Consider the following 12,889-nt stretch of genomic DNA (forward strand, 5'->3'; position numbering starts at 1 on the left):
AGTAGCAACTGACGTCGAAGCTGAAGTCAAAGCCATTGGAGAACTCCCATTAGAATTAACAAATGGTTTTGTACTTCATCTAAGAGATGTTCTTTATGTACCCTCTTTGCGTAGAAATTTAATAAGTGTATCGTGCTTGGACGATGATGGTTTTGCTTGTCATTTCAGTGATGGACAATGTAAAATCAAGTTTAATAATCAGATTGTTGGTCTTGCCTTCACACAAGACGAGCTTTATTTGTTATCACTTTATGAGAATGTGAATGTTGTAAGCGCTGAGAATGTGAATGTCTCCTCATCTATGAATGTAACAAGTAAGCAGAAAAGAATTGATGATGTATCTTCGAAATTATGGCACTGTCGTTTAGGCCATATTTCGAGGGGGAGAATTGAATGGTTAATTAAGGAATCAATTCTTCCGCCTTTAGAATTTTTAGATTTATAGCAATGCATCGATTGCATTAAGGGAAAGTTTGTTAAGAAAATTAAGAAAGACGCCAAACGAAACATAGGAATTTTAGAAATATTTCACACAGATATCTGTGGTCCGTTTCATGTGACATCTGTGGATGGTTATGATTTTTTTATAATATTTACAGATTATTATTCATGTTATGGTTATATTTATCAATTAAGGAATGTTCAGAAGCGTTGGATAAATTCAAGATATTTAAGGTTGAAGTAGAAAATCAGCATAGTTTAAAGATTAAGGTAGTAAGATCCGACCGTGGGGGGGAGTACTACGGTCGACATACCCCATATGGCCAAGTTCCTGGACCTTTCGCAAGGTTTCTACAGGAAAATGACATAGTTGCCCAGTACTCTACACCGGGCGAGCCTCAGCAGAATGGAGTAGCTGAAAGACGTAATCATACCTTAATGGATATGGAGAGAAGTATGATAAGTTACTCCACTTTACCGATTAGTTTGTGGATGGAGATGTTAAAATCCTCTATTCATATTCTTAATCGAGTTCCCAGTAAGTCGGTGTCTAAAACACTGTATGAGTTGTGGACTGGACAAGAGCCATCACTTAATTATTTGCGTGTGTGGGGCTGTCCAGCTGAGGCTAAAGTGTTTAATCCAAATATTGGGAAATTATATCCTAAGACAGACAGTTGCCATTTCATTGGCTACCCAGATAAGTCAAAAGGTTATCATTTCTACTGTCCTGGCAGACATACTAAGTTTGTAGAAATGAGACATGTTGTATTTTTGGAGGATGAGATGATCAGGGGGAGAACGGTTCCTCGAGAAATTAGCCTTAAGGAGAAGCGGGTACATGTACCCACTCCGATGATTCACGAACCTTTTTTCTCGATACCTGTTGTTGCTGCATCGACAGTGCAGGACACTGTAGTTACAACACCTGTTGTTAGTTCTCTCACAGCAACAACAAATGAGTATGAGGAACCTATCCTTCAGGATCCTATAGAACCAATTGTCACACATGAGGAAGAGCTGCAACAGCCCCAAATGGAGGATGTGCCAAATGTTGAGGCCCCGAGAAGGTCTCAAAAAGAGTTAGAAAGCCAGCTATTCCCGATGACTATGAAGTCTATGTCAGTGAAGAAGTTCAAATGCAGGGAGATCTCACCTCATTTGAAGAAGCCATGAGAAGCTCTCACTCATCAAAATGGCTTGAAGCCATGGAAGATGAAATGAGATTTATGAGTAGCAATAAAGTTTGAAATTTAGAAGAAATTCCTAAAGAAGCCAAGACAGTAGGCTGTATATGGGTCTACAAAATAAAATGTGACTCCAAAGGGAATGTCGAAAGATATAAACACGACTTGTAGCAAAAGGCTTCACGTAAAGAGAAGGAATAGATTATAATGAGACATTTTCTCCAGTCTCATGTAAGGATTCTTTTAGAATTATAATAGCTTTAGTGGCGCACTATGATTTAGAATTACATCAGATGGATGTAAACAAGGCTTTTCTCAACGGAGATTTGGAAGAAAATATTTACATGGCACAACCCAAAGATTTTGTTGTGGAAGAAAAATAATGTATGGGATGTCGCCTGAAGAAATCCATTTATGGATTATAACAAGCCTCCAGACAATGGTACTTGAAGTTTGATGAGACAATAAGAAAGTTTGGGTTCAATGAGAATAAGGAGGACAATTGCGTTTATGCAAAGTTTAAGAGTGGAAAATTCATTTTCCTCATCCTGTATGTGGATGACATCCCACTTGCTAGTAGTGATGTTAGTCTGCTATTGGAGACGAAGAAGTTCTTGTCCTCGAACTTTGATATGAAAGATCTCGGTGAAGCTTCATTCGTTTTAGGAATTGAAATTCACCGAGATAAAAGAAAGGAGTTTTTAGAATTATTGCAGAAGGCATACTTAGAAAAGATTCTAAAGAAGTATAGTATGCATGCGAGTAAACCTACGCCTGCTCCCATAGTCAAGGGCGATAGATTTGGGAAATTTCAGTGTCCTAGGAATCAATATGAGATCGATCAAATGAAAACGGTTCCATATGCTTCAGCTGTCGGAAGCTTAATGTATGCTCAAGTATGTACATGCTCAGACTTAGCTTTTGTTACCTGGATACTTAGCAGATATCAGGATAATCCAGGAATAGATCACTAGAGAATGGTAAAGAAGGCATTGCATTGTACGCAAGGCACGAAAGGCCTCATGTTAACGTATAGAAGAACTGATTCCCTTGAAATAGAAGGGTACTCAGATTCAGATTTTGTGGGAGATGTAGACGATAGAAAGTCCACATCGGGTTATATATTCACTCTCGCAGGTGGAGCTATATCATGGAAAAGGTCCAAGCAAACCGTCATAGCATCGTCCATGATGTATGCCGAGTTTGTAGCTTGTTATGAGGACATGGGGTAGGCAAACTGGCTGAAGAAATTTGTACCCAGGTTGAGAGTGGTAGACAGCATTCAAAGATCACTCAAGATGTACTGTGACAGTGAGCCAACAATATTCTATGCTCACAACAATAAGTCAAGTGGTGCTGCCAAACACATTGATATCAAGTTTTATGTTGTGAAAGAGAAAATCCAGGATGGTACCATAAGTCTACAGCATATAAGAACAAAAGAAATGCTCGCGGATCCGCTCATGAAAGACTTACCGCCCAATGTGTTCAGAGAACACTTAGCCGGCATGGGTTTACGAGAAAGCCTATGATCCCTAGATACTAAGGGCCTAGAATAAGAATCTGTTTCAAAATAGAAAGGTGTGTTGTAGCTGTTGAATCTGATAGTACGTAACTGACTATTATGATGAAACATGCTCTATACACTGATCTGTGATGAAATGGGTGCTAAGTTAAGTTTAAGACTAAGTTTAAGTATGAGGTGAGATTAAGGGGGAGAATGTTAGTTTGATCTCCATCCTGACTCGGTCCAACAACCGAGTCGGACCCTATCTCGCGCCCTGATCGGGGGCGCACAACCAATCCATGGTTGCGGGCCCCCGTCGTGCAGCGCATATAAAAGGAGAGGTGGGGGCCGGGGGCACGAACGCCCAAGTTCGCTTCCGTGCCCACTCGCCCACCTAACAAAACCTAGAACCCGATCTAATCTAGGCGTTGTAGCGATGGGAAGCACCGCCGCCACCCACACTGCCGCCGCCGCAGTCTCCAACTCAGTCCATGGTGAGCTCATCCAGTAAGCCCGATGATCGGTATCTCACTCCTTCTCTCTCCCTCTCCCTCTCGGGTGAGTTCTCTGTTAGTTACAAAACATTAAAACATTATTGTTTAGCCTGAGCTTTAAGTCTTTACCCGACTAGATGAACTACTAATGATCACTGTTAAGTTATTTAAGTTAAGCACTAAGTCAATTAGATCTAACAAGATGGTTTCCGTTCTATGGAAATGATAAAAGTCTAGTTTAATCTCAAACATTTATAATTGATTCACTTTAAATAAAATTATATGAAACTAGTACCACCTTTTTCCTCAAAATGTAACTTATGTGCTGGTGCTCGTTTTGAAAGATAATTGGATTGTTCTTGTTCCTAGTGTTTATTGCTTGTAGCCACGCATGCTATTTGTTTAAATTTTCATTTGCACTCTACTTTACGTTGACCGCATGATTAGTTGATTACATGATGTTTGAGCCATTGCCTTGTTTGGAACCTGTTACCTAATCATGGATATAAAGTAAAGTGCTACCCATGCATATATATGTAGGAACGTGAAATACAAGTAGGAAAGGTGAATTCTGAAAGCTGCCGACGAATATTGCGCACATCCATCGGCAAAGCCTCCTCCTGATGAGAAGATGTTCTTGCAATGGCATCAGGTGTGTCAGGTGAATCTTCAACTATTTGTAAAAGGGAAACAAAGGCTGGTGCACCGCCCACAAGTTTCACATAACGAGAACGCGAGAATGTATTCACTTTCATTTACCAACTTTTTGTGCCCCTTCCTTGGATCATCCATATCCTCCAACTTTACAAGATACGCGCGCCGGCCGGCCCGTCAAGCAATTTGCATTGTCCCAATGCAAACCTAGGTTGGTTTACTGATAATTGTGGATGTGATCGATGCATATGCCTCTGAGAGTGCAGGGAAAGAGGTGATGTGCTACGAGAACATGCCCTCGGTTGACCATGGGATCCACCGCTTTTGTGTTCGTGCTCTTCCAGCAGCTGGGCCGGCAGACGGTGTACGCCCCGGCGGGCGGCGGCCGGCCGCCGCCGGAATTTCAACACCATGGACTTCGCCGGCCTCTACAAGACTACAACCTCGTCTACCTTATAACTGCCAGCGTGAGGATCGGACGATGTGGATTACTGATTCTACAGGGAAACTAATGCTGAAGAAGAAGAGCCGATGCGTTCTTCTGCGTGCTGGCAGGTGTTAGTGCGCTTGCACGATCGAAAACTGAAGGGAACCTGTCCATATATGCACATAGAATTATAGATTCAAAATATACCAACTAACACTTGCTCATTAGTCATTTCTCCACTGACGACTTATTACATCAAGTAATGCATACATGCAATACCTTAATTATTGCAGTCTCTGTTTGTCTCCCATGTCACCATTCACATGCTAACTTAATTTGTCTCCCATGCATATGATAAATAGACACTTAAGGAGTGGCTAGTGTGTCGTACTGCTAGCCGTTTATTACACACACCATAATGCTAAGCTAGGCTTTGTCGTCCTCGGCTGCTGCTAGCTAGTTCACACCATTAATTGCTAGACAGAATCATGTGTCTTGATTAGCTGAGAGCTTGCATTGGTTGTCAATAATTAGGGGTACATCCTCCTGCCGCCGGAGCCGGCCTCGCGCTGGCAGTTGAAGTAGACGGCGGCGACGGGCGGGCCGAGGTTGTAGAGCTCGGCGAAGTCCCTGGTGTTGAAGTTCTGGCGCCACCCGGGGGCGTACACCGTCTGCCGGCCCAGCTGCTGGAACAGCACGAACACGAAGCGGTGGATCCCCATGGTCGGCCGAGGGTTCTCGTAGCACATCACCTCTTGCCCTGCGCTCATCATCACCAGAGCCATGCACAATCGTTATCAGTACTACATGTACATGTGTAATAATGTTTTGAACAAATTAATTAACCTTAATTATGTGTGTGCAATTTATCTCCCTCTATGTAGCCGATCGACAAATGTAAATAATGCCTGTGCAGATACGTGTTGTGTGATTGTGTCGTGTCGGTTTGATTTTCTCTCTCTTCTTCTTTTTTCCCGTAGTAAAAAGCTAAGCTTGTCTGGTGGACAGAGGGTAGCAGAGACAGATTAAGACAGGGAGCTGATGGCTCACCAAACGCTGCCCCGGTAGATCCTGGAATATCAGTGACCAGCCTGCAGCATGAGAAGACAAGAGAGTGGATCAATCCGTATGCCATCATCATTATCATGACAAGATGTACATGCACTAGCTCTAAGCCTCTATACAATGGTCTAGCATATACACTACAGAGTCTGAGAGAAGAATAATCATCTGAATAAAGTTTTCCTTACCAGTGCAAATACTCCCTCAGGTTGGGGTCACTTGGGCTAGGAGCATCCGGATCAACCATCACCTATAAATCAAGGAGCAACACAAAAATTAATTAAGTCATATACGAAGTCATTTTGTTTCTTTTTCATTCAGCTAGGCACGTACGAAATTAATCACTAGTAATAAGATATACATAGAAGTAATTAATGGTTAATAATGGTTATGTGTATGCTGCGACGAGGACGACGACTTCCAAGACGTACGAGGGTGTAGAATGTCCTCATGTCGGGCCCGCCGACGTCGACCCTGGGCTGGTGCGAGACCATGGACGGCTTGAGCTCGCAGCCGTTGGCGATGGTCCTGGCGCCGAAGCTGACCCTGAGGTTGGTGGTCCGGGTGAAGGGGTCCAGCACGTCGCCCACAACCCTACCAACGACCAACGGGTCCCTGTCCCTGCCGCCGGCCATCTCGTCGCAACTTGCTCGCACGAACAGGGGTGTTTTTGTACTTGGCTGAGACCTGCAGCAGCAGCAAGAGAGCTTCTTCTACCTGTAGCCTTGCTTGGCCTACTGGTTTGGTGTTGTTGGTTATTTCCATGCTGGTGTCCTGGCCACTTTATATAGGACTCCGTCAAGCTCAGATCGACTTGGTTGATCGATCGATGAGCTCACTGTGCTCTGTGCTTGTGCATGCCGTACGGCATCTGGGTGTTCTGAACAATTAATAGAATCTGGCATCCCTTTCTATCTCCATGTGGACGTGACGCGCTCGGCCGTCGGGCATCGCGTCGCTTTTGACCCACATGCCAAAGCAGTGGCCAGCTCTCTCCTGTTGGAGATCCATCATCGCAAGTACACGCGCCAGCATCGTCAGTGCTGCTGCTATTGCATGCGTGACCATATGCATAGCACATCTCTCAATCCATCATCTCTTGCTAAGCTCCATCTTCTCTCCATCAGTACTTTGTTGCGTCTCGGACTCGATTGATCGAAGAATGAATGTCTGCCAATTACGACGTGGTAATTTAATGGTGGCGACACACGCATAATGCATGTTTTTCACCTTGTTATAGCTTACATGCTCAGCCTGATTTGCTCAGGCAGGATAGGGTCTCCTTTGCCGCCATTTTGTACGCCCGATCTTATTCATCGCAGGGCCTTGCTGTCGATCTGTGGCGTAAAGCTTCCGTTTATGTGCATGGTGACGATGCAAAAGGCGAACAAGATCTGAACTTTGGATAGTCACAGGACGAGAGAGAGGGTGAGGAACATTTTTTGGTGGCGAGGGGCCTCAGCTTGCATTGTGTGTGGTCAGAAAGGATGAAGAAGAAGCGCGGCATGCGATGTCAGATCAGTTGCCATATTGGGAAAGCGTACAGACGACGCACGCCCATAATAGGTTAAAAGGCTTCTGATCGTTATCCCCTAGAGAATATGGATGGCGCGATCAACACCAAGGGCGACGAACTTTGCTTGCCGGCTTAATCAGAGAGCATCGGCCGGTAATGCATGCGCGGTAATGTGGTGTCAGTAGCTAAACCTACGACATTATTGACAAGATGCTTCATTCCTCTCTTTTGATCTGATTGCTTTTGTCTCCCCAAGTTTGACCAAGTTTACAATGAAGAGTATCAATATTTATAATATTAAATAGGTATGCTATGAAAATATATTTCACAACGAATCTGATGAAACTTGCCAGACATCAAAAGGATTGATATATTTTTATATAAACTTGGTCGAATATAGGATGGTTTGACTTAGGACAGAACTAAAGGACACTTTTGGCGGGACAGAGGGAGTATAAGGTAATGAGTTTGTGGGGATTATGTTCATTGGCAATTTTCCAAAACTGTTGGGAATGCTGGAAATCATACTAACAAAACTTTTGGTAACTCCGCTAAAAATACTAATGGGTAATAATACTGTTGGCCACATGTAAAAGAACTATTAGGAAAGATAGAATTTTTGGTGGTGTCTGACTTTTTGTATTTGTTTTCTTTTATCCTTGATGAATTTTTGAGAAAAATATATGAAGAACTAGTGCTACCAGAAAATGTTTAGATCCAGTACACACATACAGACTACACACATACAGACGGACCCTTGGCAAGGCCAGGTCGCCGAGACTTGCAAGAAAGGGAAATAAAGCTTATGGATTGTGTCCTACTCCCTCCTTTTATCTTTATAAGACGTGATATGACATGGCACGGTCTTCCAAATTATATTATATTTTTTAATTATAAATTTATAATCATTGGAGAGTACATTTAATTACAAATCCAATGCAACCATTTCAAGTTTACATCATAAAAAAATTATTGGTTAAATTATTAGTCAAAGATAGCAAAGTTTGAATCTTGATATGCACGTGCGCCTTATAAAGATAAACGGAGGGAGTACTTCCCTTGCTTCATTTATGATGAGAGGGATGGGAGCAATTTCATCAGGATGAAACTGCTGCTTACCATTTCCAACACATCGAAAACCATGAAACTCCCATTAAGAGAGTTTGTGTGTTTCATCTCTACATGTTTCATGAATTCCCATTGGTCATTTAAATGCAACATTTAAATGATATGCTAGAGTATAAAACCATAAAATGAAACTTTACATCAACTTAAATATCCTTAGATGATGTGACACTCTTGAAAACTGCACAAGATAATCATCGGTAGCCTTTTATTATTTTTTGCAGAACTTTTTTACTGTGCGTATATGCAGATGAACGCACAGAACACAAGGATCACGATGCAAAACAATTACTACCAGAAAACCGGAAACTCCCGTCGGTTTAGATTTTTCCCGTAGTTATTAAGAAAACTGACAGGAACCAACTACATTTACTGCCTCCTCGGTCTCATTACTTTTGTATGCCCGCATGTATGTGTCTTCTTTTTTTGGGGGGTTAAGGGTATGGCATGGGTTCGGTCCCTAAAACTCTAGAAGGCATTGGTTTAATTTTAGGAAGTTTTTAGGAAAGAAAGAAGGTCAGCTGCTACTTAAAAGAATGTCAGTCATTAGGTTGTCTGCATCAGTCATCGTTTGGGGTGGCCAGTCATTAGGTATAGTGAGCCGGGCTGAATTCCGCTGCGCACTCTAACATCCCTTGCTTTTGTTTGCTGAGACTCCATATCTCTTGATGCTGGTATAATTACACGTGGGAACAAAATTGTGTTTTACTTTTCGTTAACAGTTGGAGTCCCATCTGATCGAGAATGGAGCATCTAATCATCTACATACATTTAGCCGACTTGAAAAGAAAGGCATCATCTATCTTGCTACGGCACAAACACAAAGTCAAGTCATTTTCTCCTGTATTGTCATTTTCCTTTTATCGATGCATGATGCATCTACTTGCTAAGTGGCTAGTGATGCTAAAGTTTCAAGGGAATCAATTTTTACATTTACTTTTCGCCATCTTTTTTTTTACCACCTGGCCTTCTCCTTTCAATTATACAACATCAATGTCACACGCGTCTGCAACTAAAGCTGGGTTCAAAATTTCGTCCGAGCCGGCGATTTTCTATTCTATCGATCACCCCCCCCCCCCCCCCCCTAAGCATGTATACCTGTATTTTTGTTTTTGATTCTAATGAAATTTGTTCAAATTTTGAAGACTTTGGCTGGTTTTTTGTCACTAGTCTTACCGGGCCTCTCTAATCTTTTCTTCAAAAATGGTATAGGCTGAACTCTGAACCAAAGACTCAGCTACTGTGCTAAAGAATTCCGAACAAAAGGTGATCCACCAAGAAGCTGACTTGGGGGTTGTTTATTTCAGTGCTATTAAAAAGTTAGAGAAGTTTAAAAGCAAGCAAACAAGATAATGTCAGGTGTGGCCCAAATCTATACAGCTTAAAGGAATAAATAAAATCGAAGATTACACATATATAGACATACGTGTGAACAATTCAGTTGAGGAATGATATGTATTTTTGACTGAAATATTCCTGATTACTTTCACTTCTTGGTTAACATATGACTTTGCACACGGATGCTACATTTGTTTCAAAATGTTCAACACCGTTGACTTCTGAACACAAGATCATTTGTCTTACTAAAAAATGTAGTGCCACTATGCAAAATATAAGTCATGCTTAAAGTACCTTTAATGATAAAATAAGGCAGCACAAAAATAAATGATGTTACACAGTTTTTTAAAATAAGATAAATGGTCAACATCTTATCTAAAAGTCAATAGTGTCAAACATTTCGAACAGAGAGGCATTAACTACTTTGACTCATTAAATATCTAAAAGAGTAGAACCAAGACATGCCACCATTGAAACACGTCAGCGGTCGTATATGTTGTCTCGTACATTAATTTTTTGTGATGTAGAGAAGAGAGAGGGAGGTAAGAGAAAGAGGTTGTTGTTTTCTTTGCGAAACAACTGTCTCAAAGACTAAATGTTAGGACCATGGACAACTTCATCACCATTGTACAAGTTGTTGCCATGCAACTCATAATATTCTTTTTTTCCTTTGCACAAATTAAGAAATTATCAAGTTACTACGAGACAACTTAGAAAAACATATTGTATAAATTGTTTGTTAAATCATCTTAAGATTACATTAGACTGCCTATGAGATGACACAAATCTACTTGAGCATCGTATTTATCCCCCTCATATCTCACTTTTATTTTGTTTCCTTTAGGATAAAAGGACATGATACGCATGGTCATTCATTGTTCACAGAGGGTACGTGCGTGGATTTCCCAGGAACAAAAGGCATAACCCTTTTCCTCGTGCCTTTCTATGACAACAGGCATGACGGTTTAGAATTCTCCTGCTCCGACCGGCGGGCCCAAGCTGGTATATTTGTCGATGAGCCTCCATGTGTCATGTGTGTGTGTCGCAGCGCGGCGCGTCCACCATGCTGGATCAGCACGGCTACCTTGGCGTGGGAGGATGCATAGCAGTCGTTCTTGTCGCCCAAAAGAACCCTGCCGGTCAAATCATCACACTAATGCTGGATAAACTGAATGCTGCAGGATAAGGCATTTCATCATGAGCTACTTGTTCTAGATGGAATGAATGTACCATACTGCGTGCATCAGCATGCCATGTAAGGCTTCTTGAAGAAAGGTGGTGCACATGCAAAAATTGTTTTTACAAAAGGCTGAAAATAAACTATATACCCTCCTTTTTTACATTTATTCAGGGGGATTTTACGCAAATTAGAATTTGATTATTTTTTTACTGCGTCAATATAGTGTTTGTAGTGTGTTGGTAAGAATTTTAGTACATATGCATACCGTTTTCTTGTTTCATTTGCTTATTTTTGCAATTGCTTCTATGTTCAGAGAAACTGGTTACCGACAGTTACAAGGGTTTACAGTGAATTTGCACCTAAAATTTCGTAACAATATGAACTGAAAATGGTAGCTGCTCGAAAACCCCCCAAAAAAGTTGTAGCTAACAAACTGAATATTTTTCCTAAAAGAAATGGCCAAAAGTTGTTCAGATAGAAATGATGAAATTTGCTTTTACTATATATTACCTCAGGCTAGTGCTGATGTGACTTTACAATGAAACCAGGCTTTAGGCAACGCCGTGTAGAGGCTGGAACTTGTTTCCATTTTCTGAAAAAGAAGGTCCGTGAAACAGTAAAGGGCACATTTTATTTACCACCTGCAGTCCTGTGAATGAAGAATTGGTTGCGTACCTTATTGTATTAGCTTTTGTTTGAGTGAAGGTTCAACGGTATTGTCGAATATTATTAATTATTATCATTTGAGGAACGTTTTGGGCATAAATATTATTATTCTTCTCCTTTTAGTGCTTTTGTATGGAGGATATTTCTAGCATATTCCAACGGTAAAATCAAATCAGCTACAAAAGAGATACCAATAGAGAATTAAAACAAAGGCTATAGTAGCATATATAAAAAATAGCAAAAGCACTAGACCTTTGACCACCTAGCAATATATAGGGAAATATTCTATATATCCCGTATTCTAACTAATTAAAAAAATATAATTAACATTTATATTAGCAGTAGTCAACAAAGTATTGAAACTTTTATTATTGCATTAGTTCTAGTAGATATGACATATTTACCTAGAACTAATTAATTTGCCTACCATGGCATTGGTAAAATATGCAATAACAAAACACATCCATATATATAAACCTTTAAACCCAAAAGTAATTCAACTTCTAGATAGTATGTTAATTCCGTTGGTTTTTTCCTTGGAATTTGAAGAAAAAGAAAAAAAAGGTTCACCATGTGAAAAATATACACTCCTTTTCTTTTTTACGGCGTGTATGTAACCCAAGGTTTAAAAATTTGTAATTTAAATTTGGTATTATTGGATTCACATATGAAAACAGTTTCATATATAGTTGTAATATTATAATATATATGGGATATTAACTGTAAAAAACGTGGCATATCGGGGACCTATAATAGCACATTAATTAGTACCAATAGCCCATACATTCAGTTTAGACCTAGTCTGGCTGGAATCTGGATAAGCTTGTGCTATGCCTGAGGTAACCGGAGCCCCATCACGTCAGCTAGGTGTCGTAACCGCCGGATGGAAGCGCAGGTCAATTCATGGGAAAAATTGCACTGGCGCCACAGCCATATCCCCGGCCGATAGCCATGGGGGCGTCCCTCTTGCCACCGGTAGCTTTGCTCATCCAGAGATTCCAAACTTTTCAAGAGGATCAAAAAAGGAATTTCGATGGCCTGTGCGGGTCAAAACGCTGCGCATTATTGGACAGGGACGGCCGGAACGAGAGCTCAAGAATCAGATTGCATTTGCGTGGCATCCAACTGACTGAGGATCAGTGTGGCTAGTGGCTTTACATCATCATCTTTCCCCCTGGAACTTTGAGTACGAGATAAAGGCCTGCAACCAGCAGTGTCTTTCTGGGGAAATGCCCTGGAAGGCTGGATGGAAGATCCATATCCGTTATGCTTTGCAAGGTCATTTCAGAGGA

General features: G+C 41.1%; 1 protein-coding gene across 1 annotated transcript; it reads right to left on the reverse strand.

Moving 5' to 3' along the window:
- Nucleotides 1-4,912: 4,912 nt before the first annotated feature.
- LOC117852063 (protein VERNALIZATION 3) lies at nt 4,913-6,537 on the reverse strand. The gene is made up of 4 exons (XM_034733995.2): nt 6,204-6,537; nt 5,961-6,022; nt 5,761-5,801; nt 4,913-5,470 (listed from the first exon to the last, which is right to left on the reverse strand). The coding sequence occupies exons 1-4, from the start codon at nt 6,405-6,407 to the stop codon at nt 5,241-5,243; spliced, it is 537 nt and encodes a 178-aa protein (XP_034589886.1). The 5' UTR covers nt 6,408-6,537; the 3' UTR covers nt 4,913-5,240.
- Between the last annotated feature and the right edge of the window lie 6,352 nt (nt 6,538-12,889).

This window comes from Setaria viridis, chromosome 4 (genome assembly GCF_005286985.2).
Source record: "Setaria viridis chromosome 4, Setaria_viridis_v4.0, whole genome shotgun sequence".
In the NCBI taxonomy this organism is placed as follows: Eukaryota; Viridiplantae; Streptophyta; class Magnoliopsida; order Poales; family Poaceae; genus Setaria; species Setaria viridis.

What these genes read in the sequence shown, in the direction of transcription:
- LOC117852063 (XM_034733995.2), bottom strand. Translation starts at nt 6,407, where the DNA reads ATGGCCGGCGGCAGGGACAGGGACCCGTTGGTCGTTGGTAGGGTTGTG. An exon ending in TGAGGACATTCTACACCCTC is followed by an intron (nt 6,023 to 6,203) that starts GTACGTCTTGGA and finishes CTTGATTTATAG; the next exon opens with GTGATGGTTGATCCGGATGC. An exon ending in ATCTACCGGGGCAGCGTTTG is followed by an intron (nt 5,471 to 5,760) that starts GTGAGCCATCAG and finishes TGATGAGCGCAG; the next exon opens with GGCAAGAGGTGATGTGCTAC.